The sequence below is a fragment of the Cimex lectularius genome, unplaced genomic scaffold (assembly GCF_000648675.2).
Source record: "Cimex lectularius strain Harlan isolate CLEC.00 unplaced genomic scaffold, Clec_2.1 scaffold41, whole genome shotgun sequence".
NCBI lineage: Eukaryota > Metazoa > Arthropoda > Insecta > Hemiptera > Cimicidae > Cimex > Cimex lectularius.
In genome coordinates, this window is record NW_019393011.1 from 1,183,493 (window position 1) to 1,205,833 (window position 22,341).

The following is a 22,341-nucleotide window of genomic DNA, read 5'->3' on the forward strand; positions in this document are numbered from 1 at the left end:
AAAACCGACAGTTAATAAAAGAAAAATTATCTATGCAAAACAGGAAGCTCTGAACTTCACTGATTGCAACAATGAAACAAAACTAGAAATTAAACTGATCAAAACGTTTCAAAAAATTTTTACTGAAAAAACAGACCAGCCCAGGCATTCTTTTTTTATAAGCTCTAAACGCTTCCTACCTATCCCATAATAACTTATTCTAGAATATTCACTGCTTCAGAGTTTTGTGTGGCACAGAAAATCAAGATGTCAGACCAATAGAAGCCGGCGTGCCACAAGGGAGCATTCTTGGTCCCACCCTGTATACCATTTACACTGCTGACTTTCATGACATCCAAACACCAACACCACTTATCCGAGTCCTATCCAAACAACATCCAATTGAGCTTATCAAAAACTGGTGCAAAAATGGAGGGCAAAACTGACTGATTGTACATTTTTACTGGAATCTTGCCCTCCATTGTACGTCAATAATTGATTTCATTTAAGTAGGAAACTTGAGCCCTTTTCTAAACGCAGGCTGGCATTGAACCCGAGACTTAAGACACAACTTTTTATGGTCAAAATTCAACCTCCTCTATACAACACATTATTGTGATAACTTTGGAGTTTGGACATACAGAGTGGCACAAGCTAATTAATATCCAGCATAACCAATACTTCCAATCAAAACTACTCAGATCCATTGTCAAAAGTCCTTCTTACATAGCTAACATTATTTTTGTCAATGAACTGATTTTAACCGTCTTCCAAACTTTTCACACCAAGCTCTCAATTCATCCTAACCCTTCTACCCCACCCTTATTTAAACCTTCCTATCCTGAAAACTGCCACATTGCCTTATATGATGATAGGATTGAGACCACTTCGCTCCTTAATTCTTCATATTGAGTGCATTGGCTGGTTTCTCTTAACCTGTGTCCTTCGGGTAGGTGTAACCTAGCCATAATGTCAATGTTGTGACCAGGAGAAAATAAAATATATATGTACACCTTTATTTTTAGATATACAAGCTACAAATTATTTATTAAAAAATATATTTTCTGTAATTTTAAAATATGAATTTTTAAGTCGGGTATAATTTTTCAAAGCAATGATGCTTAATAGTTGATGGCAAATTGCTGTTTGATGGCCATTGGGACACTAGATTATGATTGCTTCTTGGTTGGATGTATAATTCTGGGCTTATTTCACAAATAAATTTTATTTGCAATTCTTAAGATTTTCTTATGCATTTTCTATAAGTTTAATTAAATGTTGGCTTTCATGAATTTTTGTGTTCCAGGTGTTATTAACAGTCCGAGTAAATCAAAAATTCACAATTTCCAGATAGATACTGGAATACTTAATTGGAATGAGCCCATTGTTGAAAGTTCAAAACAAAATGGTTTGTACTATCTAATCAAAGGTTGATACTATGTTCAAGGGATGTTAATTTCAAAATGAACTTTATTTAGAAGTACGTATGGAAACTGTAGACTGGTCACAGCCTGTAACTGGGCAAAAAGATGATAAACTCGATCTGGGTTGGGATGATGAAGAAGAAAACGAAGAGTCTGAAGAAGATGAGCCGCTTCAAATGAAGAAAATTGGCGATAATAATGATGAACTACGAAATTCGTCTCAATCACCAAAAGCAGCTGGTTTGTTTGTTTTTCTATAAAAATTGTTCATTATTTACTATTTTTTTGTAAAATTTAACTATTTCTTCTGTAGAACCTTATTCCAGTGGTGGCCAGATGGACATAATGGCCCAGCAGTTGAAATTTGTGGCTTGCCTTAAAATTTTAATGGAAGAACTTTCGACTCTTGCTACGGGGTATGAAGTCGATGGTGGCCAATTAAGATATCATCTGTACCTTTGGCTTGAAAGGGAAGTAGAAGCCCTTAGACAGTTATGCAACTACAGCCCTGGTGATATTGAAACAAATGAGATTTCCTGTAAATATCTTTTTCTTTTTGTAGTATTGAAATATATATTTTTTGTTTAAATGTCCTTACTCTATCGTTTTTATTTTAAAAAAAGATGACATAGCAGAGGCTGCTCAAGATGTGAGAGATTGTAACACACCAACACTCAGCAAGGAAAAACCTACTTTACATGAAATTCTGATGGCTGAAAAATCTGATTTCGAAGCTAAAGTACAAAGAGCAGCAAGACGGAAGAAATGGTTGAAAGGTTTGTCTAGTTCTAAATCATCATTCTTGAATAATTTTTATTCACATAATTTAAACTTTTTTTTTCTTCTAGCAAATGAGACCCTTCTTAGGACTTTACTCAGCTATTGTTCCCTACATGGGGCAAGTGGAGGCGGATTAGCTTCTGTTCGAATGGAACTAGTCCTTCTTTTACAAGAACTTCAGCAGGAGAAAACGCAGCAGCAGCTCCTTTCGCCATTGCCCTTCCCAACGACACTTCCACTCCTCTCTGCCAGTGTAGCGTGCAACAAAACAGTCATTGCAGATCCTGTCAGGCACTTGCAGGTATTTATGCCATTACATTTATCATAGTCAGAATAATTTTGATTCATTTATTATTACAGGCACTGGCACATGACATGCTTCAGGCTATTATAGAACAGCGAACACCTCCAACGTTGAACTGTGTCAACCTCAGTGAAGTCTTTGTTTTGAGGGATCTTGCTGTTGCACTATCTGCGTGTATTTATCAATCGCTCTGTGACAGCGATACATGCAGTGTAAAACTGAGTGTTGATAGGTATTTAATGATTTTTTTTTTTCTACTTCAAATATTTAATCTTTTCTAATCCGTCGCTGGAAAAAAATTTCTTACAAACAGCCATGGCAAAAAGTATTATGATTGATTTAAAATTTATTAAATTATTATTTTTTTTAACAAAAACAGCTTCTACAAACATGAAAATTGGAAATAATATTCTTAATGATGTTAAAAAATGGATTTCTGTTTATATTTTTAATGACTCATATATTTTTTCAGCAAATTTTACAATCATTCTGATCGTGAAGAATTTATCTAGTGTATTCATTAAATAAGCATTAGAAAACCACTAATTGACTCATGTGATGACTAAAATGCTTCCTGTGTTGTTTTTTCCTCTCAGCTAGGGTTTCCTTCTCACTTTACACCCTGCCTTCTTTCAACCTACAATCCCTCCACAATTTTTTTGCAGTTGGCTTTTAAACTGAAAAGTTAAGCTAGCTGTTATTCCCTCATTGTAAGATTTAGTTCATCTTTTCTTAATTTAATACTCAGCAAATGCCGTAGGAAACTAGAAATAAAATAAAATCAATAAAATCTTTGAAATATAAAAAATTGTTAGTGTAGTCCAGTTGTCTCCTGGTTTTCTTTTCTGTTGGTTTTTTTCATCAGATAAACCAATGTGTACTTTGCCATCTTCAGTGTGTTCATCTGGTCAATCATTTCCTTATTTACAACACATTTTAATTGTTTACAATTGAGATGGCTTGCCAAAATAAATAGAAAAATAAAAGCAGGCCAACCACTGAAGATGACAAAACACATTTGACAGATTTAAAAAAGGAAGACAGCAGGATGATATTACTATATTGTCCTGCCGTATCGTCACCATAAGATGCAAAAATTCCATTGCTGATGATTTTTACAAGGTGTCTGTCTTTCTGCCATAGCTGTATTTAAGTATTTCAATAAGATAGCATGGTACGACACATTTGTATTTCAGTTTCCAGGCATCGGGCTTAGACACATTGTCTTTTGTAAATTCTAGCAGTCATTTAATAGCGAGTCAGAATCGTAAGAGGAGATACTCCGTGGACGAGCCTTTGCAAGTAACGACTCAACCTTCAAAATGGCCAGGTTAGTTTAATTTTTTGAACAATTTGCGATCAGACTGAATATGTAACGAACCTTTCAGGCGTGACAAACCTACGAGCACTCCTTGCCAGAGAAAAAGATGACGACACGCCAAGATTGAACATCCTTCTTTGTGAAACATTTGTGGCGACATATATGTCCCTTGCAGTATATGCACTTGCAACATGCGATTGTCATATACTGTATAGGATAAGTGGCCAAAATTTTACTGATTCCACATGGGCCATTTTGTTTGGAGGCGGGGTTAAAAAGCTATTAAGAGTCGCTCAAACTGTAATTTTTTTTTCCTTATTCTTATAATGTAAAAATCTAATTGCGTTTAATTTAAACAGCAAGGGACACCTCCCGTTGAAAGAGAAGCGAGCATTCCAAATGAGAGTGGCATGTGGACGACAGTCACTTCTCTAACAAAACAAAGGATGCGACTAAACATGAAACTCTTGGGTCAGTTCGGTTCGCCAACAGGAAGTCAGAATATGAAGGAAGATAAGCCAACTTACAGAGAGCAATTTGTTCCTCCAGAAATGTCCATGATTTCATATTTTCTTAGTAAAGTAAGAAATATATATTTTTTGGATTTTCTGTTTGCCTTTTGGGATTTTCTTCAAAATGTTTTCTTTTTGTCATTACTTAGCCTACATTGCCTGTTGAAGTCTCTCAGGATGTTGATTATGATTCTGCTGGCTCTGATGTAAGTGATATGAGTGAAGAGGAAGAAGAAGATGTCTTTGAGGGCGAGTCCAAAGAGAAAAAGAACAACACAGATAAAGAGAATACCGAACATTCTAACCCTAACAGTTATTCCTGGGCCATCATGAGATTAGCCGTTCTCAAACTTATCCATGATCAGCTCCAAAGCTTCCTTTCCGTGGCAGGAATTGATTTACAGGGTAAGGATACTCCTCAAATACATAAACCTATGTTATATTATCATCATATTATTTTATTGCAGAGCTCCCGGTCTGCAGCCCGTTGATTCATGGGATTTTAAGAGTAGTTTCTCAGTGGCAGGAGATTTTAAAAGAAGACCTTGAGGCCCGAGGCCCACCTCCTCCACGATATATTCCAGGCTGTTACGTAGAACCCACACCACTTGGGCAGCCGACTGGACCTGCCATTATGAAATACCGATCCATTTTGGAAAAGGGAAATACTCCTTTCCAGTACGTTAAAACTTATTACAACATTTTAAAAAAATTTTTGACCATTACATTTTTCACAATGTAAATTAAAAATGATACACCATTCCTTTGCTTCTACTTGTTACAATTTATTAGACAATTTAATCACCAGTTTTACAAATTTAAAAAAAAAAGTTGCATTGTTTAGTCCAAACGCAGGTTGTTTAATTCTTCGTTCTATTTCCATTTCTAAAAAATTAAGTCATTTTGTTTCAGTAATTGTTACGTTTCTAATTAATATTTTTGCAATTAATTGAATCAACCAAATCCTTAAATAAACAGATATAACGTGTTAAAGGCCCCTTCTATAAATATAGGCCTACTCCAACGCTTCACAAAAACATGTTCAATTTTTCAGTTTTGTAATCTGAAAAATGCCTTTATTTATTTTATATCAACTCTCAATGAATGTACAGATATAGCTGTGAGTCACTTATGAAATATTTTATAGCTAATTTTGGCACAATTTTTTGCTAGACAGAAGCTCACATAAATCTCTGGCAGTATTTCAGTCTCATCATGTTTTTTCCTCAAGCTTCTACTTCCCATTTCAAAGAAGTCCGTCGCTTTTATAAGTTAGTTATTGTGAGACACCCACAGTTCAAACAGTCCACTGTTACCGGTTCCTCGGCGGATCGTTGGCAATTCACTCGGTCGCCACCTGGGGCTCAGTGGAGATTTTTTCCCGTGGCCACTTGGTCTCCAAAAGTGAAATAATCGAGCGCCACACTGTTTTTATTTATTTATTTTTCTTCCTTTAGGAAAACAGTGAACCCTCGGGGTGAAATAACAAGATAAATAAAATAAATAAATAAAAACACAACAAGAAAGTAAAATATTAATGTCCTCTGTATTATGAATAAAATGTAAAACAAAAAAAGGAAATAAAACAAGTCTTTTCAGAATTTAAAAAAAAAAAACTGTCCAGAAACCAATCTTATAACTTAAAAGCTCAAACCTCGTGTACGTCCTTCTTCTTGTTGTACCAGAGCAGTTCTCCCCTCACACGCGAACCCTCCACTCCACAACGATGAGAAAAGTCCCTCAGCTCGAGTCCTTGTTCACGCCGGTCGGGCCCCACTCCTTACCAGCGTCCCCGCTGAGCCCTGGCTGGGCTTCCTTCAGCTTCCAAATGCCACCCGTGCATCTTCGGCCTCTTCCAGACCTCAATCAACCTTGCTGAGGGCACCCTCGTCTCTGGCCGAGTCTGGTCACCCCAGTGCAAAAAAAAGTTTTTTTTCTCTCTCATTTTCGCTTGTAACACCACCAGATGCTCGTGTGACCCAGAAAGGCATCATTTTCGCCATTTTATGCCCCAGGAAAAAAGGCCTTAATTGAATAAATGCTCAGCATACAGTCTTAATGCAGGGGAAGAACGTTGTCAAGCTGGGTTGTAGATGTTGAAAATGGTAGATTGCAGGAGGCCCTCTGACAACAAACTCCTCGGGAAGAACTTCTGGTGAACTCATTGATATCACTGGATCTGACTCTGTCACTTAGGTTCTCACTCTAACTCTGGCTCTGACTCACGGTCTCCCTGGTACAGTCTAGTGTGACCTCAGGCTGGCGAGACCTCTGAGGCATGAACCTTCCTGATGAGACTGTGTACGCAACTTGGGACGGTGTGGATCACAGGTCCTTGCTGACAGAGTGTGTATATGACCCTGAACAGGGTGCATAAGATCTCATCCCATGAGACTTGGTTGAAGTGGCAGTTTAAGAAGCCTTGAAAGAGGGGGTATGTCCCAGGCTGGCTAAGCCTCTGGTGCGATATTGATAATTTTGGAATACTAAGTTTTTAGATCATGGAATTGATTTTTAACTGGTAAAACAGTATTGCGTTTTGATGATCCTGATAATCATCTTCAAAGGCAAGAATCTAATAAAAAGCGATATCATATATTTTCAACCACTTCATCAAACAATATTGCTTTTATATCCTGATGAAGTTGATGAAACACTTGTCTCATTTATGGGAAACTGCTGATTCGTAGTCGATACATCGTAAGAAACTTGATCACCTACAATGTGGTGTAAATATTCACCTCTATGCCTGTCTTTCCATTTTGTTAAATATTTTATTAAGTAATTCACCATCACCCAATAACATTATTTAAATACACTTACACCTATTGAGATTGAGTTAATAAGTAAATTTTGTTACAGAGACGCACTTGTGGCCTAGGCCAAGCAATAACTCAGGCATGAAGGTTTTAAAGAACATTTTAACAAAATATTATATTTTGGGCCTTTTTTTTGTGACAAAATCAGATAAGAATCAAATCAAGAATAACTGAACTGATAATTGATTGTAGTACACTTTTAAATGTTATCAAGATGAGCATCTGAGTCTCATATTTTCTAGACATGGTTCGATTACACTGCACTTGAATTTTTCCAACCCTAAGAAAGTATGTGTGTGGTAATTAGTGACCGTTAATTGGTATTTATTTAGAAATCGTGAGAAGCTGTCTGGTGTGATGTAGGTTTCAGAAAAACATTTTCTTTATCATGCCAACGTTTCGATCTTTATTGAGATCATCTTCAGAGCCTGGGATTTACAAACATTGTTTACATGTAACAATTACATTTTGGATGTGGAAAAGTGAATGTATACCTAAGAATGTAGTCGGATAAAAAACTGTGATGTTCAAGGCTGGATGTTCTTTCTTATATGTGATAGACATTTTCCTGTGTTTTGTTATATAAGGTTTAACATAATGTAATTCTTTGCTATTCCAGTCCCAGACATTGGTCAGCAGCGCCAGCAAGAAGGCTATGGAGTTATTTGGTGAGACAGGAACTAGTACAGGACTTTTTTATAAAGTGCGTATTCGGCAAACGTCCACGCAGCTCGATTGCAGATACTTGCGACAGAGGGAATGACGGCATTCAAACGCCTCAGATGCTTGAACCATTTAGAATAATACACAAAGATCAAGATCAAATATCTGCGTTTTGTCTTAATCAGGTGAATAATCTTTGTGGTTGTTTACCGTGGTATGTGAATTTTACTTAAAAAATATTATTAATTTGTTGTAAATTAACTAGGTTAATGGAGGATTACTTGCTCTGGCTACTCCTCGTGAAGTACAAGAAATGGACATTTCACTTCTCCTCGAACTCCCATCTTGGCTAGAAGATGAATGCGAATTTGACATAATTAATTGCATAAAGTAAGTTTGTTCATTTGTGAGCGTTGATTATGTTACTAATTTATGTTATCTACAGGGAACCGGAGTTGATACCAGCAAGTTCATTTTTGGTCATTCAGACACCCACTGATAAGCCTATTCTTCAGTCGTCTCCAGTAGGTGGTGGTACATCAACGAATACACAACCGGGGTTGGCTGGCCAATCAGGACGAGGCGCATCAATGGTAAGTTTTTTGATCCAAGCATTTTACAATTTAAGCAAACATATTTTAAATTGTTTCTTTTCACGTTATTTATTTCTAATATATCTTATATCACAGTAATTTTATATTCAGTACAATAAACACAACATTGCTTACTAATATTTGATTAGTTTAATTTTCAATTGATTGGAAATTTTTCATTCAATGAAGAACACTAACTTGTCTAAACACATTTTCCATTAATTATCACCTTTGTTTCATTTTTTCTTACAAGCAGTATTAGAGAATTTTTTATGTGAAATTGATGAAATGGTGCTGTTTTAATTAGCGGCAGCACTAAATTTAATCCGTATTAAATGCGTAGGGTCAGCGAGAAACATCAGGTGTCAGAAATGGTGCAATCGGGGCTAAACCCCCACCGGTAAGACCCATACCACAATCTCAGATATCTTTCACTCTCTTTTTCTTCAACCATCACTTCAACTCTCTTTTGTTTTATAAATCTGTCACGCCTATTGTGGTGTCTGGGGTCTATGTACTGTTGTGTTGTTTTGGGTCTTTTGCTTTATAAATTTTATTCACAGCTGTGTGCACTAGCGGTTTAAAGTGAATTTTCTTTTTGTATCGGGGATATTGTGCCATGTGTCCATTTTTATAATAAGGACTGCAATTATTTAAGTAAACAAACAGAAAAATAAAATATCACAATGTTAAAAAAATGTATCTGGATTTTTAAAATGTTAATGACTTTTAAATTTAAAATAACATCAATAATGTAATAATAACAAGAAATAAACATATTGTTCATGATTATTAATAAAAATAAATTGAAATAAATATTTATGTTAAAGTTAAGGTAGTTAACATTATAATTTTAAAGAGCATGTAGGCAACAATTTTTCACTATTTCTATTATTAACAAAATATGATCAATGTTCAAAGAATTGTGCGGCATCACTCATTGAAGTTCAAACACCTGAAAGTTTTAGTCTTTTTTTTTTTTTTTTTTGCCGTCTATGATGAATACCTCGACTGTCATTTATGAACAGATCTATCGGGGATTGAGCTTATTTTTTTATACGTGCTGTGGGAGACTTTCCACTGGAGACTGTTCTTTTTTAAGACTGGTCACTTTCCTAGGTGTTGCTTAATTTCTTTAGGTACTATTATTGTCTTTCCAAAGTACATACAGGAGGGCTTAACGTCCCACTACCCATTGGGTGTCACACCCAAGGGGTCACATCATTACAATGCATTTTCAATGCAATTAAAATTCCATGGGCTAATCCAGGATTCAAAACCAGAATAGCTAGCGTGGCAAATACAAGTTGGAAACCCTAACCACTCAACCTTTCTTTCAAATTCTTTTTTTTTCTATTTTCTTTTTTTAACTTTTTATCCTAACTAGTAATGACTGGGAAAGGACTTGTGATTTTTATTTTCAATTTTTATGCAAAGACAGTTGAAAAGAAAAATTAACATCATGAGCGGTATTCGAGCCCACACCGTTGCTCTAACCACCACTTTTGTAACCTTGATTCCTCGAGACACCAAATTGTGATTTTCCTCAACATCTGTCTTTCTGTTTAAGACAGTTATAAACATTTTCTAATCTTTATAGACTTGGCAGTTAAGACCATTTTTGCGTATACCTGAGCACAGAGTTGGTCTCAGCTAAGAAGATTGAGAGAATGTATCCCAATGGTTTTTTTATGAAGCAATTTGATACTTTTGCCCCAGTTCCCATTTTTTGTTTCATTTTGGATAAATCTATGTCTATCCTTTCAAATTTGGAGTTTTATTTTTACTAAAATCTCTATTTTCCAGAATGGTTTGAATGAAATTTTCTCTCAAAATTAATCTTTTCTTGCTAATCATAACCATATCTTCAACAATATCCTGTCTAGGATTTAGTTTGATGCCCTTTATTATGGCAATTGCTGGTCAGAATCATCACTGTAAGGGTCCTGTGTTCTTGAGAATTGAAAAAAAAATGTTGGGTTTGATTCTGGCTTTTTCAAATGCACCGGAACATGGGGGTTGATATGGGGTAGTAATACTCTCATGTTAGGTTTAAAATTTATCAAATGTAATATATGTAAATCTATTCATGCTCCGAATTAAACTCATTACAATTGACACAATAAAATTATACAAATTTTTGGAGAATAGATATGACCAAAATGTAAAAAAGTGAAAAATTATTGTCTAACCATCTGCAAAAGTGGTCAAAGTGAATTGTAGGATTTGTTTACTTTAAACAACTGCTCTTTTTTACCAATATAGTATGCCAACAACCTATTTTTTGTTATATTAAACTTAGTTTTTAAAACACTAAATCTACATTTCAAAAAATACTAGATACATGATAATTTATAAATTATATGTACATAGAATGATAAAATGATCTTATTTGCAGTCTTATTGTATTCGTTTTGTATTTTTTCTCGAGTGTAAATAGACATTAAGCTCTTACATAATCTTGGCTTTACAGACAAAACACCCACGTATTTCAAGTACAAGGACTAAGCACTCCACCAATAGATTTACAGGTGCTGCGTAAGATCACCTGTTAAATAAATATATCAATGAGCACACCATGAAAGTGCAGGCTTTACTTGAAGACGAACCTATTGTTTTGATTATGGTGTGAAGTATTCTACTTTGGTGTCTGTTTTATTTTTCAAAATTAATTTATTTAATGTTCTCATCATAATTAGGTATGTATGTTAAAAAATTGCAATTCCCGTCAATTGGTCCTAGGTTTATAATTTTTTAAACCAAGACATTTTATTGTGCGAATTTTTTGTATGCTACCGCCCTTTTTTTATTTTTTTTAAATAAATTTTATTTGCTAAATTTCACTTCTTTCCCCAATTGCTGCAAATCAGATGAAGGGACTCAACTTTCCTGGATCGCACGATCCAAACTTCTGTCAGTTTGTTATTGATCGCAGCCGGCACTTAATGAAGGCGGTGAGAATAAAACCTTGACATAAAATTGTTTCATTAATGCACCTACACTACTTGAAATCCTGTAAATAAAATAGAAGATTCACTTAGCGTACTTTTTCTACATTCAACATGGTAGTGTGTTCTAAGTCGTTACCTATTTAGAATTTTTTTAATCGTTTAGCTTCTGTATATTCTGCAGTTGTGTGTGTAGTAGTTTTTGTCTTTATTTTATTTTTTATTTTTTTATTTTTTATTTTTTTTGTTAAAGGTTTGCATGTGCATGTTTCAACAAATGTATATTTTATATTATTGCATTTCCAATTTTTGAGAAAGCATGGATTTTTCTTATCAGTTTACTATTAGAAGCTATTGTGTTTAATAATGTAAATTATTATATCGTCTAAAATTATGTAATTTATTGTATCAATTTTTCAAGAATACAACAAACAAAAGTAGATATTTTGATTATCCACTACCTCGTCACTCAATTTACAAACAAAATAATTAAAATATAATGCAATTTTGTTTATTTTTTCCCGCTTGCCACTTTGATTTCTGTGGAATGTTTTGCTAATTATAAAACCAAGTCTGTTTAAGCCTTCGCAATCTTTGGCATTATTAAACTTTTGCATATGTCAACATTTAATAAAAATCGGAATGAAACTGTTTAGTCACTTAATCTTATTAAAATTATCGTAATGTATTATGGAAACTATGTTGGCTAAGAACATTGGCACAATTCGATCTTGCTGTCACATGTAGTGTGCTATTGAAATTTCTGTTGGCTTTTCATGTAAAACACCTTAATATCAAAATAGGAGGTATTTTAGTTTACAGTTGATACTTGTGTATTTTCCCCTGAGATTTTGATTGTAATCTAAATATTTTGGACTGTACCATAGTGAATATGTTTGTAAGTTAATTGATTCTAGAAACAAAGAGGTATTTACTTAATTATACTTTAACATGTTTATAGTTACAGTGTATAAAATGTACATTATAATTATGTTAAACTATCTGGTATGTTAATTAATGGAAAGCATACTTAAAATATAATTATTAAATAAATAAACAATTGTTTTTTTATATTTTAGGTTTTAAAGCATCGCGTAGACGGGATTAGAAAGATGAGTGCTCATCCTTTGCTACCTCTATGTATGAAATTTGTCATGAGGATTGGCGGCATGTTGTAATTTTTTTTCTTCTTGTTAGACTTGACGGGATCTCAAGACGGTTCTGTGCAGATGTGGGAATGGGGTCACAACCAGGCTGTGACCATCCCCAGGCCAGGGGGAACATTTGCAAAAGTCACTAGAGTTAGGTTCTCCCAACACGGGAACAAATTCGGCGTAGCTGACGGCGATGGCAACCTCAGCCTTTTCCAAGTTGGCATCTCTTCATCAGCGTCTCGTCCGTTTTTTGTAAGTTGAATAAATAAATGTTTACAAACTTTATTTTCTTAATTAAAAAGATTATATATTATATTAATTATATATTATAATATATTATTATATATAATATATATTATATTAATTAAGATGCTGATGTTGGGTGTCAAAAAACACAAACTAAAAATTATAATTTTTTTATGATTTGACTGTACTTACACCAAATGCTATTGACCCAGTTGCTTCTTGTGTTCTGACAGTCAGTCAAAAAGTGCTCCTCCTCCTCACTTTTCAATTTCCAAATATGACTTCCGACAATTATACATACATACATACTAAAAGCATTAATCATTAAATTTTATTTATTTTATAATTTCAGACCTGCCAGTGTCACAATAAAGTGACAAGCGACTTTGTCTTTCTGGGATCCTGTAGCATGGTTGCAACCGCTGGTCACAGCTCAGAAAGTAAAAATGTCGCTCTTTGGGATACTCTGCTGCCCCAGAAAAAAGCTTTGATAACAGGTCAAAAATAATTCATTCTCCAACTTTTGAACAACATTAATGAAAATTTTGTTTTGTACAGCTTTCACGTGCCATGACCAAGGTGCCTCGTCGTTGGTATTCGCTCCCCAGCACCAACTGCTAATATCTGCTGGGAAAAAGGGAGATGTTTGCATTGTAGATGTGAGGCAGCGCTCACTTAGGCACAGATTCACAGCTCATGACTCACCTATAAAATGTCTTTCTGCCGATCCTGCAGAAGAATTTTTTGCTACGGGTGCAGCAGATGGAGATATCAAGGTAATAATAAAAAAAATACAGTGGTGGTCTGAAATTAAAAAAAAAAGGTCCTGTACATATGTTGGATGTGTTGGGTGTGGTGGACAAAAGTCAGAACTTTACAATACTTTTTTCAAATTATTATCAAATAAAATTCCAATTGCAATGCCAGTATTTGAACCTAGAATGATTCTGGTCCTGAGGTCAGGTTTTATTTTTAAAATAAGTTCGTTAAAAAATTATGGCACTGGATCTAAAATGGAACATTTAGTGGGCACAAGAGTTAAAAGCCGAAATTTTGATCTAGTAAAATGGCTAGGCCCCCACCGTCAATTTTCTAAGCTGTAATCCATGCAATAGATTCTGTGGACAAGAAATACTTTTAAAAAAAGAATTAAAGGGGCACAGATAGGCTAAGCAGCACTGAAGACCTTAGACTCCTCCACCTTCAATTCAAAGCTGGACTGGAATTGTCTAATTTACAGCTTCTATAGAATCGTAATCAGGTAACTAAGGTGTGTACCAGGATATGAGGGGATTGAAGGTCACAAAGAGGCTGACAGACTAGGATAAATAGGAGCAACTTGGACCAGAACTGCAAATTAGCACAACCCAAAGCATGCTAAAAGCGGAACTGAACAAATAGATGTAGAAAGAAATGGATGAAATCACCAGGTTCAAAATAATCAAAACAGTTACTCAACCAGGAAATCAAAAATCTACCTCTTTCTCTCAGTTGGTAATAATTAAGTAAAATAATATGCCGTTACACTGGCCATTGCCCATTCAGATACCACCTCAGAAAAATGGAGAAAACTGAGGCAGAAGCCTCTCACGAAGTTGGCAGGAACATCTGTACATACCAGCAAAGCATTAGCCCGGAAACAGCTTTTTGGAAAAGCAATATTAACGCGTAAAGAAATAAGCGAAAAGGAACCCTGAAAAGTGCTAAATTACCATAACAGTAGTTAGAGGAAATAAAAAAGGGTCACTCATTCAATAGACATTTTAAGTTGCAGTGGAAGAAAGGAAGCTGAACAACAGGGAATAAAAGTGCATCAGAAGCCTGTTTTTGCTCTGTATGTCTGGAAGTGGGTTTGTTAATGTTATGTTTTAACTAAATTATCAAAAATGTAATCAACATTTATTTAAAATTATGTTCAAGGAAAAAAAGTCAAAATTTTATTTGACCTTGTTTTGTTTTTAGGTCTGGGGTTTGACGATACATCAAGTTCTTTACAATTTCCCTGGAGAGCATGCTAAATCGAGCTTTTTTAAACCGATCGGGCAAGGCGTCACCCAGATCTACCTGGATTCGAGTGCACGCCTTTTCTCTTGTGGTGCAGATGGCAGTATGAAAGTTAGACAGCTTCCAGCACGAGAGCATGCCCCCAGTAATGTTTTAAGCTAGTTTATAAGTCATTGAGTATTAGAACTTTTTTTTGTTTTTATGGGAGGGGGGTCGCGTAACAATCTTCTTTTCACTGACGTTGTTTGTTTTATTATGGTGGAATTAATACATGCGCCCTTGGTTACAAGAAAAAGCATTTATGTCCTTAAAATAGTAATACTTAATTATCAAAATACTTATAAAATTAGATAAATGAATTTGCACACTAGTGTAGGGCGAAACACATTTTTCAAAATAATGTCTTTTAATTAATTCAATTTGCTGAGTATTGGTGCAGAATTGAAGTTATTCCTAGTCTCTTTTAATTTTTGTTATTGATTTTTTTGTTTACCAAAATTATTAAAAACTTGTAGTACATATTTTTTCCGTGTTTTTTGTTTTTGTTTTTCAAAGCTCACTGGATAAACAAATGGTGATACTTAAGTCATATAGGTTCCTTGATTATATTATTTACCAGTTGTTATGTTTAATTATATATATATATATATATAAGAATTCTTAAATATTCTTAATTTTATGCTATTTGTTAGATGGCCATCTAAGGTCAGAATAATATATCACAAATGGAAATTATCATATAAATATATTTAAGTTTCACTATGAAAATATGTATATGCATAAAATATTTATTCTTAATTGTGCCTGAAATATGGGTTATACAAATATATTATATGGCGTGATATTACAAAAATGGAATAGAAGGTTTGTAAATGATAAAAATTTTAAATGTTTACTCGTAATATTCAATTGATGAAACTCAGTAAATTGGGTCTGAAATGACACCGTAATAAGCCAGCAATTATCATTCCTGAACTTAACTGAGATTCTATTGAGACAATACCATAATACTATTTTTAAACTAGGTATTAAGAAAATGTCCTAGTTCTAATTAAATAATCGTAATATTAAGATGATGCACTAAGATGTAAATTGTGGCACTTGTTAAAATTAGTCACAAAGTATTAAGATTTTCCTTAAATTGGTTAAAATTACATCACATTTTTTTGTTTACTAATGGCCTATTTAATTATACAAAAATATAAAACAACAATCATATATTTTGCTTGGTGGTCGTTTAAAATATTTTTAAATTGTTATTCAGAAATTATTTAGTCGTTTACTTACAGTTTAAATTATCTCCCCTAAGATCCCATGCGAGACTTTTAAGAGTTAAGAATTTGTTCCCATGCAATTTTTCAGTATTAAGCAAGAATTTATTTTTTAACCATTTTAATTTTTAAGTTATAATTAGTCATTTGTTATTGTGATAGTTTTATAATTGCAAAGTAAAAGGCAGTTAAGATGAAGTTATTTAAAACAAAACAAAAAATGTCAAAAAATAAAATACAAAAATATAATGTATTTTAGTATTATAAGTAAATGTGCACTTCTAATTGTTAGATTAAGTGTTTATTTTTAAAAAATCAATAAATATTTATATGTAACTCAAAAAAAATCAAATATAATTTAAAAATCAACAATAAGGCTGTGCTCATTTACTAATAACTAAAATAAGTCGTCATTTCATTTGCTGAATGAATATATAATTTTTTATTCAATCTCATTAAACAATTATATTTTGTTGTCATAAATTTTGTTGTAAAAAACACAAATTTATGACTACTTAAGGTTTTATTGTTAATCTCAATGAATAACGTGAAAAATGGGTTTAGAAAAAGTTACGATTTTGTTATTTTATAATAACCAATATATTATTTAGATAAATTCAATCATTCCTTTAAAACAGATATTTTCTTGTATATTTTTATTATTTAACTGTTGTCCTCTTTGTAATTTATATTGTTGAACATTTATCCAAAAAGGTGTTTAATTTTTTTTTTTCGCCATATGTTGTAAATTTTATTTTCTTGTTAGCATTTATGCAAAATCGAGCATCATAATGTATTTAATATTACAAAGCTGTGTGGAAAAAAAGTGCTAAATTTTTTCTTTGCCCTTCATTTATACTTTTTTCGTAGCAAACTAACTGTGCACTAAATAAAACTTCAAATAAAAACTTAAAAAAACAGTCAAATTTGCCATATAATTTGCAATAAAAATATGGTTTGCATCATGAATGTCGGAGATATTAACCAATTAATAATTGACTAATTTTTTAACCTAGATCTGTCATACAAAAATGCACATATCTTAAAATATAATACCAAATCCATAATTAATCTTAAGAGATTAATTCCAAAATTAGTTTCTGTCAAATTATAGTGTTTATCATCCAACAAATATTTTTAAACTTAGAAAGTTTTTTTAACATCAACAGAGGTGATGGGAGCACTTGTGGACTTGTAAGATTTATTTTTTCCAATTAAAATAATTGGAAAATAATAATGAACTGTATAACAGCTTTATTGTTTCCATTTAAGATTTCATTAATTTGACCCAATTCAGTAAATCTCGTATTTTTATTAAGGATTTTTTTTTAAATTTTTATTATAAAATAATTCCTACATCACCAGGAATTTTACTAATTTGTTTTGCAATGAAAAAAAATATCCAACCTCTCCTATTTTAAAAGTTCTCATTTTTTTAACGTTTACTGGGCTGAAAATATGAAAAATGGCTGAGACCTGACTATTTTGGTGTGGACCTTTTTCACAACCTGCCTACTTCAGAAAAAATTTAGAAAAAGGAAAAAATTCACCTAGAAATTTTGGAAATAAGGCCCTAAAACATTATTTCAAGAGAATTATATTGGGCCAAATTGTTTACATTGCTGGCAAGTTAACAGAAATTCAAATCAAATTATTTTCCTCTCATTCTTAGTTGTCAATTTATTTTTGTTTTTCAGTAACCAAAAATGTTTTAATTTTGTATTATTCTTCAAATAAGCAAATTTATGCACTATTCTTCAAATTTGCACAATAAAATTTGAACCATTGTATTTCGGGGTATGATCTGGATAAAATCACCACGAAGTCAAAAAGAATATGCGATTGCATACACAAAACTGAGCTATACTCCTAAATCAAAATCCTGCCTTTGGCTAATGAGAAGGTTCTTAAAATAAAATTAAAAAAGAAATATCAAATACAGTTATTATAAATAATTAAAGTGGGGTATGTCGATTCACTTTTTGTAAAGGATTGTTCTACTCACAGAATTCAGGCGTTAGGATATACAAAAAATGTCTAGATAAGAACAAGTAGACCAACTGGTCAGAAGAGGATCTGCAAAGCTACATAAATATGCCCAGAACCTACAATTTGGATCAAACTCCATCTCAGAATGTTTCACAAAAAATAAAAGGGAAAGTGGATGAACTCCAGAGGTGCCTGATAGTAAACAATGATAAAATTACCCTCGCCAAAGCTGACAAATATTGCTACAGGTAAACGGGGAAAACTCGGGGAAGCGATAGGGCAATATACCGATCACCTGCATCTAAGAAAACACCTACATATAGGTGTATACAATTATGACCCCATTTATAGGTCCTTATAATGAGGAAGAAAATGCCACCCGTATCAACTTCGAATGCGAAGCAACTGCTCAACGGAGAAAAAACCTAGGGTACCAAAAGTCCATGAAAAAAAAACTTCAGCAATGACAGTCAATGACCTACTACTTCTTAAAAGGATAGAGAACTAAGGAACTAGAAACAAAAGAACAATAAATCAAAAGGCTGCAGTGCTTGAGGAATATCAAAAATCCCACTTCCTAATCTTCTTATTATCATCATCGTCATCATCATGTTAATAATATGTATTATAAATTACTTGTAAAATAACAGACTTGTAATTGAAAAGTTAAATGTTTGGTTGGGAAAAGGAGATTTTTCCATACATACAATAAAAGTAAAAATCATTGTAAATGAAGAATTAATTAAATTACATAGTAAAAAAAACATCAAATTCAGCCAATGAATTTATCTATTATAGTTATAATGATAGTAGTCAAAACATTTATTTAGTTGGTTTCCAATGGTATTTCATCCTGCATTCGCGTCAGAATTATATTTCTATCTGTCTGGGTATTGGGCGGAGCCCTGTCTCCTGTCACCAGGCGATTTCTGAGATCAAGACACCTCAGATCGGTCTGTAAGGCATGATTCTTGTTGTGTAGCTCTCGGTCGATGATGACCAACTGGTCTTCCAATGCATTGAATGTAGCCCTTTAATTATGAAAGTTGTAATAAATAAAATCTAGATATGAAACATTGACACTCACTTTGCCTGGTTTAGCATGGCTTCAAGTGCAGCATTGGTTTCTTTTAATGTGTGGACTTCATTTTCAAGTCCTATGGCTGCATCATCTCGGCAACACTCTTGGCTTGGCCTGAACAGCCTTCTCTCAAGTCTAGTCTCAGCCAACTTCAATGCATTAGCCTTATTTGCCAATGCATCTTCCAGCAATACAACCTCTTTATGTAACTTCTCCATATCCTTTACCATCTTCAAAGTATACGGAAAAATAAGTATGAATAAAACATGTATCAACATCAAATATAAGTATAAAAACAGCTATTTTTTCCAAGCATTACAAAACCCAATCAACCTAGTCTATTTTGCCTATTTTTGATAGTACATATATATATTTTTTAAATTATATATTTCTGATTTTAAAAAACTGCAAAATTAGGCAGTTTAATATCAGACAGTTAAGGTGCAAGTTAATTGCATAGCAGACATTACCAAAAAATTAGGTCGGAATTTTAAAATGAAATTTAAATATCATGAGAGGGGCTCACTTTTTGATGCCGAACAAAGAATAGTGTACATGGCAATACAAAAATTCTTATTTCTTTAAAAAAGTACAGTTCAAAAAAGTTTTCAAACTTACATTTAATCTTTGCCAGTCGAGTTCATTTTTAATGCGTTGAGTCTCAAATATCCTCTTTCTAATTGAAAAATTTGTCGAATCGTTTTGAGCTTTCAAATCATTCCTCGATCTTTCCCTTGGGACGTACATACTCTCTCTCAGATTCTGAGACGAAATGAGCTCATTATCGGCTAACATTTTCAAGTAGAAACAATGCTCCAGCCAGCATTTGTACGAAACCATGCTAGAACGAAGAAGAAAATTATGATTTGTAATATGCTATAAAAAATAGTACTTACTCATCTGGGATCCTTGTTGGGTCACTCTTGTATGAAATATTTGCACCGCTTTTATCAATCCCAAGTGCGCTATGATCTATAGTCAGAGTGTCTTCTTTTTCTAATATATCTGTGATGATTTTACTTTTGACTTCCTCCATCCGATTGACTTGTTCCCAACAATCCATACATTTTTGTGACATCATCAATTTTTGGGCTTCCAGGAGCCTCAGTTCCTACAAAATAATGTAATAAGGGAAGAAATATATAATAAAGATTTCAATCTTTACTTTTTTAATCTCCAGTTCAGCTTCATCTGTGCACAAATCAGCTCCTCCTCTTTGATCTCTTTGAGTCAAGCATTCGTTTACAACAGTAAAACCCAATCCTAAAAACTCGATTTCCTTTTCAGTAAGTGCTTTCTCATTTTTTAAACTCAATAGCTCTCTGTTAATCGAAGCGATCAGGTCCTCCATGGTGTTACGCCATTTTGTAATTTCCAAAATTCTGGTAGACAAACGGCGTTTTATTATTTAGAACAGAATGGGGATAAAACAGACAAACCTCTCGGCAAGCCTGCTGTCATTGTGGTAAGTCGACCAGTACGTTGTCGCATCCGTCTCATTTCTAAGCTGCCTCGCTTCATTTCTAAGATTGAAAGCATCATTCCGTCTCGTATCACACGTCTGTCGAAGTTCCCATACTTTCCCATGCCAGTCTGGCAAAGGTACTCTGGGCGTTGGTTTTTCTAAAGTCACTATAGAATGCTGACGAAATAGTGAAATTTACAGTAATTGTTTACTTGTAATATCACACAATTAAAATGAACTAACAGTAAAATCATCCTAATTACAATATACCCTCATTTATATATTATAAATATCAACATATAATATTAAAAAGGCTAACATTCTTGTAGAATAATGTAAATTCTTTTGTTGTCTATTGTAACACAGAACTTTAAAATTATTTCATCTAAAATTTGTAAATATTTTGTTATAATAAGTGCTTTAACATAAAATGGATTTATATATGCTTTGCAGATATCATACACCAAAACTGAGTTTCCTCATAGAAAAATAATTAATCATATTTAATTAAAATCATCAATTCAAAGTTATTTATTATCAAAACAATTTGATTATCAAGTATTTATTTTGCAAAGCCATAGTCAAAAAATTATGCACATATTTAAATGAAGAAATTTTCCCACATGTTAAAATTAAACATTTGTCAACAAATGATTTGTAAAATTGAACGTTTGCTTTTTAAAGTATCTGCAAGGAGTAAAATTTAATTTAGCTTTAAAAAAAAAAGTTCCTCATCAAAATTATAACGTTGGATACACTAGGTGCTTGAACTTTCGATTGCAGACTAGCCCAAATAAATTATTTATGAACCTATTTCAACTTTCTAAAAATTATAAATGTTAATTCTTACCATACTACAATTTCTTTGGACAGAACAGAAATTTAATCCAGTTTATCTGATTTTCTGCCTCTAATTCAAAAGCTCCCAAGTAACTACGGAAACGGTTTTTGAGATAAATTGATCAAACATATGCTTAATTAAGTATCTCTGCTGAGAGAAAATACATATTTGTTTTTTTTGTTTTGATTTATATATTTTTAAACAAAAACTTGTTTAAAAATTAATAAGTAAAATCTATCAATTTTGTCGAGAATTTGACATTTATTCCATCTGATTTAAAGGATTTCAATTAACCATATTCTAACAAAAATTTTATTAATGTATAAAATTGATTATTGATGTATATAAGCTTCATTCTGTATACACAATGGAGCTTGTGACTTCACACAGCTGCACACCTGCTTCAGGTTTTAGCAGTCTGGGGCCACATTGTCTTATGCATTCCACTGGCCAAGTCTGATGATGTCCATAGCAAGGTCATTTTAGCCCCGTTTTCATTTATTCTTAAATACATTATTTTCTATTTAAATGCCATTCACTTACATGAAGGGTATTGGGTACCCAGTATTTGTACATCACCTATTTAGCTCTAATAAATCTAATTGAGAATCTATGAGGTTCTCAATATTCCACCATCAGCCCTCTTGAACAATACGTTCATGCTAATAAATACATTCTATATCAATAAACACAAGATACTACATTAATTACTACATTAATTCAATAAAACAACCCAGTTCCTTCAAAAATCATGGATCCAAATAGTCCCTGTAATGCTCAAGCACAATTCTCATGTCGGGTGGCATTCCTACACACTCTCTACATGGAGCCATTTCATTAAGTGGGACCCATTGAGCAACGTTTCTCAATATGCTGGTCACAAACACAGGCCTTGGACCAAAAGTAAGTGTCCGTCAGCCTCACATGCCCTATTCTTAATCAGGTGA

The 22,341-nt window shown here is 33.2% G+C and overlaps 2 protein-coding genes across 6 annotated transcripts in view; one reads left to right on the forward strand and one right to left on the reverse strand.

The window, feature by feature from the left end:
• Window positions 1-16,835, forward strand: part of LOC106663842 (dmX-like protein 2) — a 60,166-nt gene extending 43,331 nt beyond the window's left edge. For 2 of the 5 annotated variants that reach the window (XM_014388992.2, XM_024229778.1), the window contains exons 40-59: window positions 1,286-1,387; window positions 1,458-1,643; window positions 1,717-1,941; window positions 2,027-2,179; window positions 2,252-2,484; window positions 2,544-2,719; window positions 3,684-3,817; window positions 3,876-4,108; window positions 4,168-4,389; window positions 4,470-4,725; window positions 4,788-4,998; window positions 7,759-7,987; window positions 8,068-8,192; window positions 8,248-8,395; window positions 8,739-8,795; window positions 12,423-12,483; window positions 12,541-12,749; window positions 13,096-13,240; window positions 13,302-13,519; window positions 14,706-16,835. In XM_014388992.2, the coding sequence (XP_014244478.1) occupies window positions 1,286-1,387; window positions 1,458-1,643; window positions 1,717-1,941; window positions 2,027-2,179; window positions 2,252-2,484; window positions 2,544-2,719; window positions 3,684-3,817; window positions 3,876-4,108; window positions 4,168-4,389; window positions 4,470-4,725; window positions 4,788-4,998; window positions 7,759-7,987; window positions 8,068-8,192; window positions 8,248-8,395; window positions 8,739-8,795; window positions 12,423-12,483; window positions 12,541-12,749; window positions 13,096-13,240; window positions 13,302-13,519; window positions 14,706-14,909 (3,527 nt within the window). In that variant the 3' untranslated portion in view covers window positions 14,910-16,835. Of the gene's footprint in view, window positions 1-1,285; window positions 1,388-1,457; window positions 1,644-1,716; window positions 1,942-2,026; window positions 2,180-2,251; window positions 2,485-2,543; window positions 2,720-3,683; window positions 3,818-3,875; window positions 4,109-4,167; window positions 4,390-4,469; window positions 4,726-4,787; window positions 4,999-7,758; window positions 7,988-8,067; window positions 8,193-8,247; window positions 8,396-8,738; window positions 8,796-11,265; window positions 11,350-12,422; window positions 12,484-12,540; window positions 12,750-13,095; window positions 13,241-13,301; window positions 13,520-14,705 lie in introns of all 5 variants that reach the window. The other 3 variants (XM_014388991.2, XM_024229777.1, XM_014388994.2) reach the window with 3 other exon arrangements.
• A 1,943-nt stretch (window positions 16,836-18,778) lies between these two features.
• LOC106663951 (tektin-2) lies at window positions 18,779-21,663 on the reverse strand. Its single transcript, XM_014389211.2, has 7 exons — window positions 21,404-21,663; window positions 20,528-20,730; window positions 20,254-20,470; window positions 19,985-20,199; window positions 19,707-19,929; window positions 19,095-19,318; window positions 18,779-19,038 (listed from the first exon to the last, which is right to left on the reverse strand). The coding sequence occupies exons 1-7, from the start codon at window positions 21,404-21,406 to the stop codon at window positions 18,834-18,836; spliced, it is 1,290 nt and encodes a 429-aa protein (XP_014244697.1). The 5' UTR covers window positions 21,407-21,663; the 3' UTR covers window positions 18,779-18,833.
• Between the last annotated feature and the right edge of the window lie 678 nt (window positions 21,664-22,341).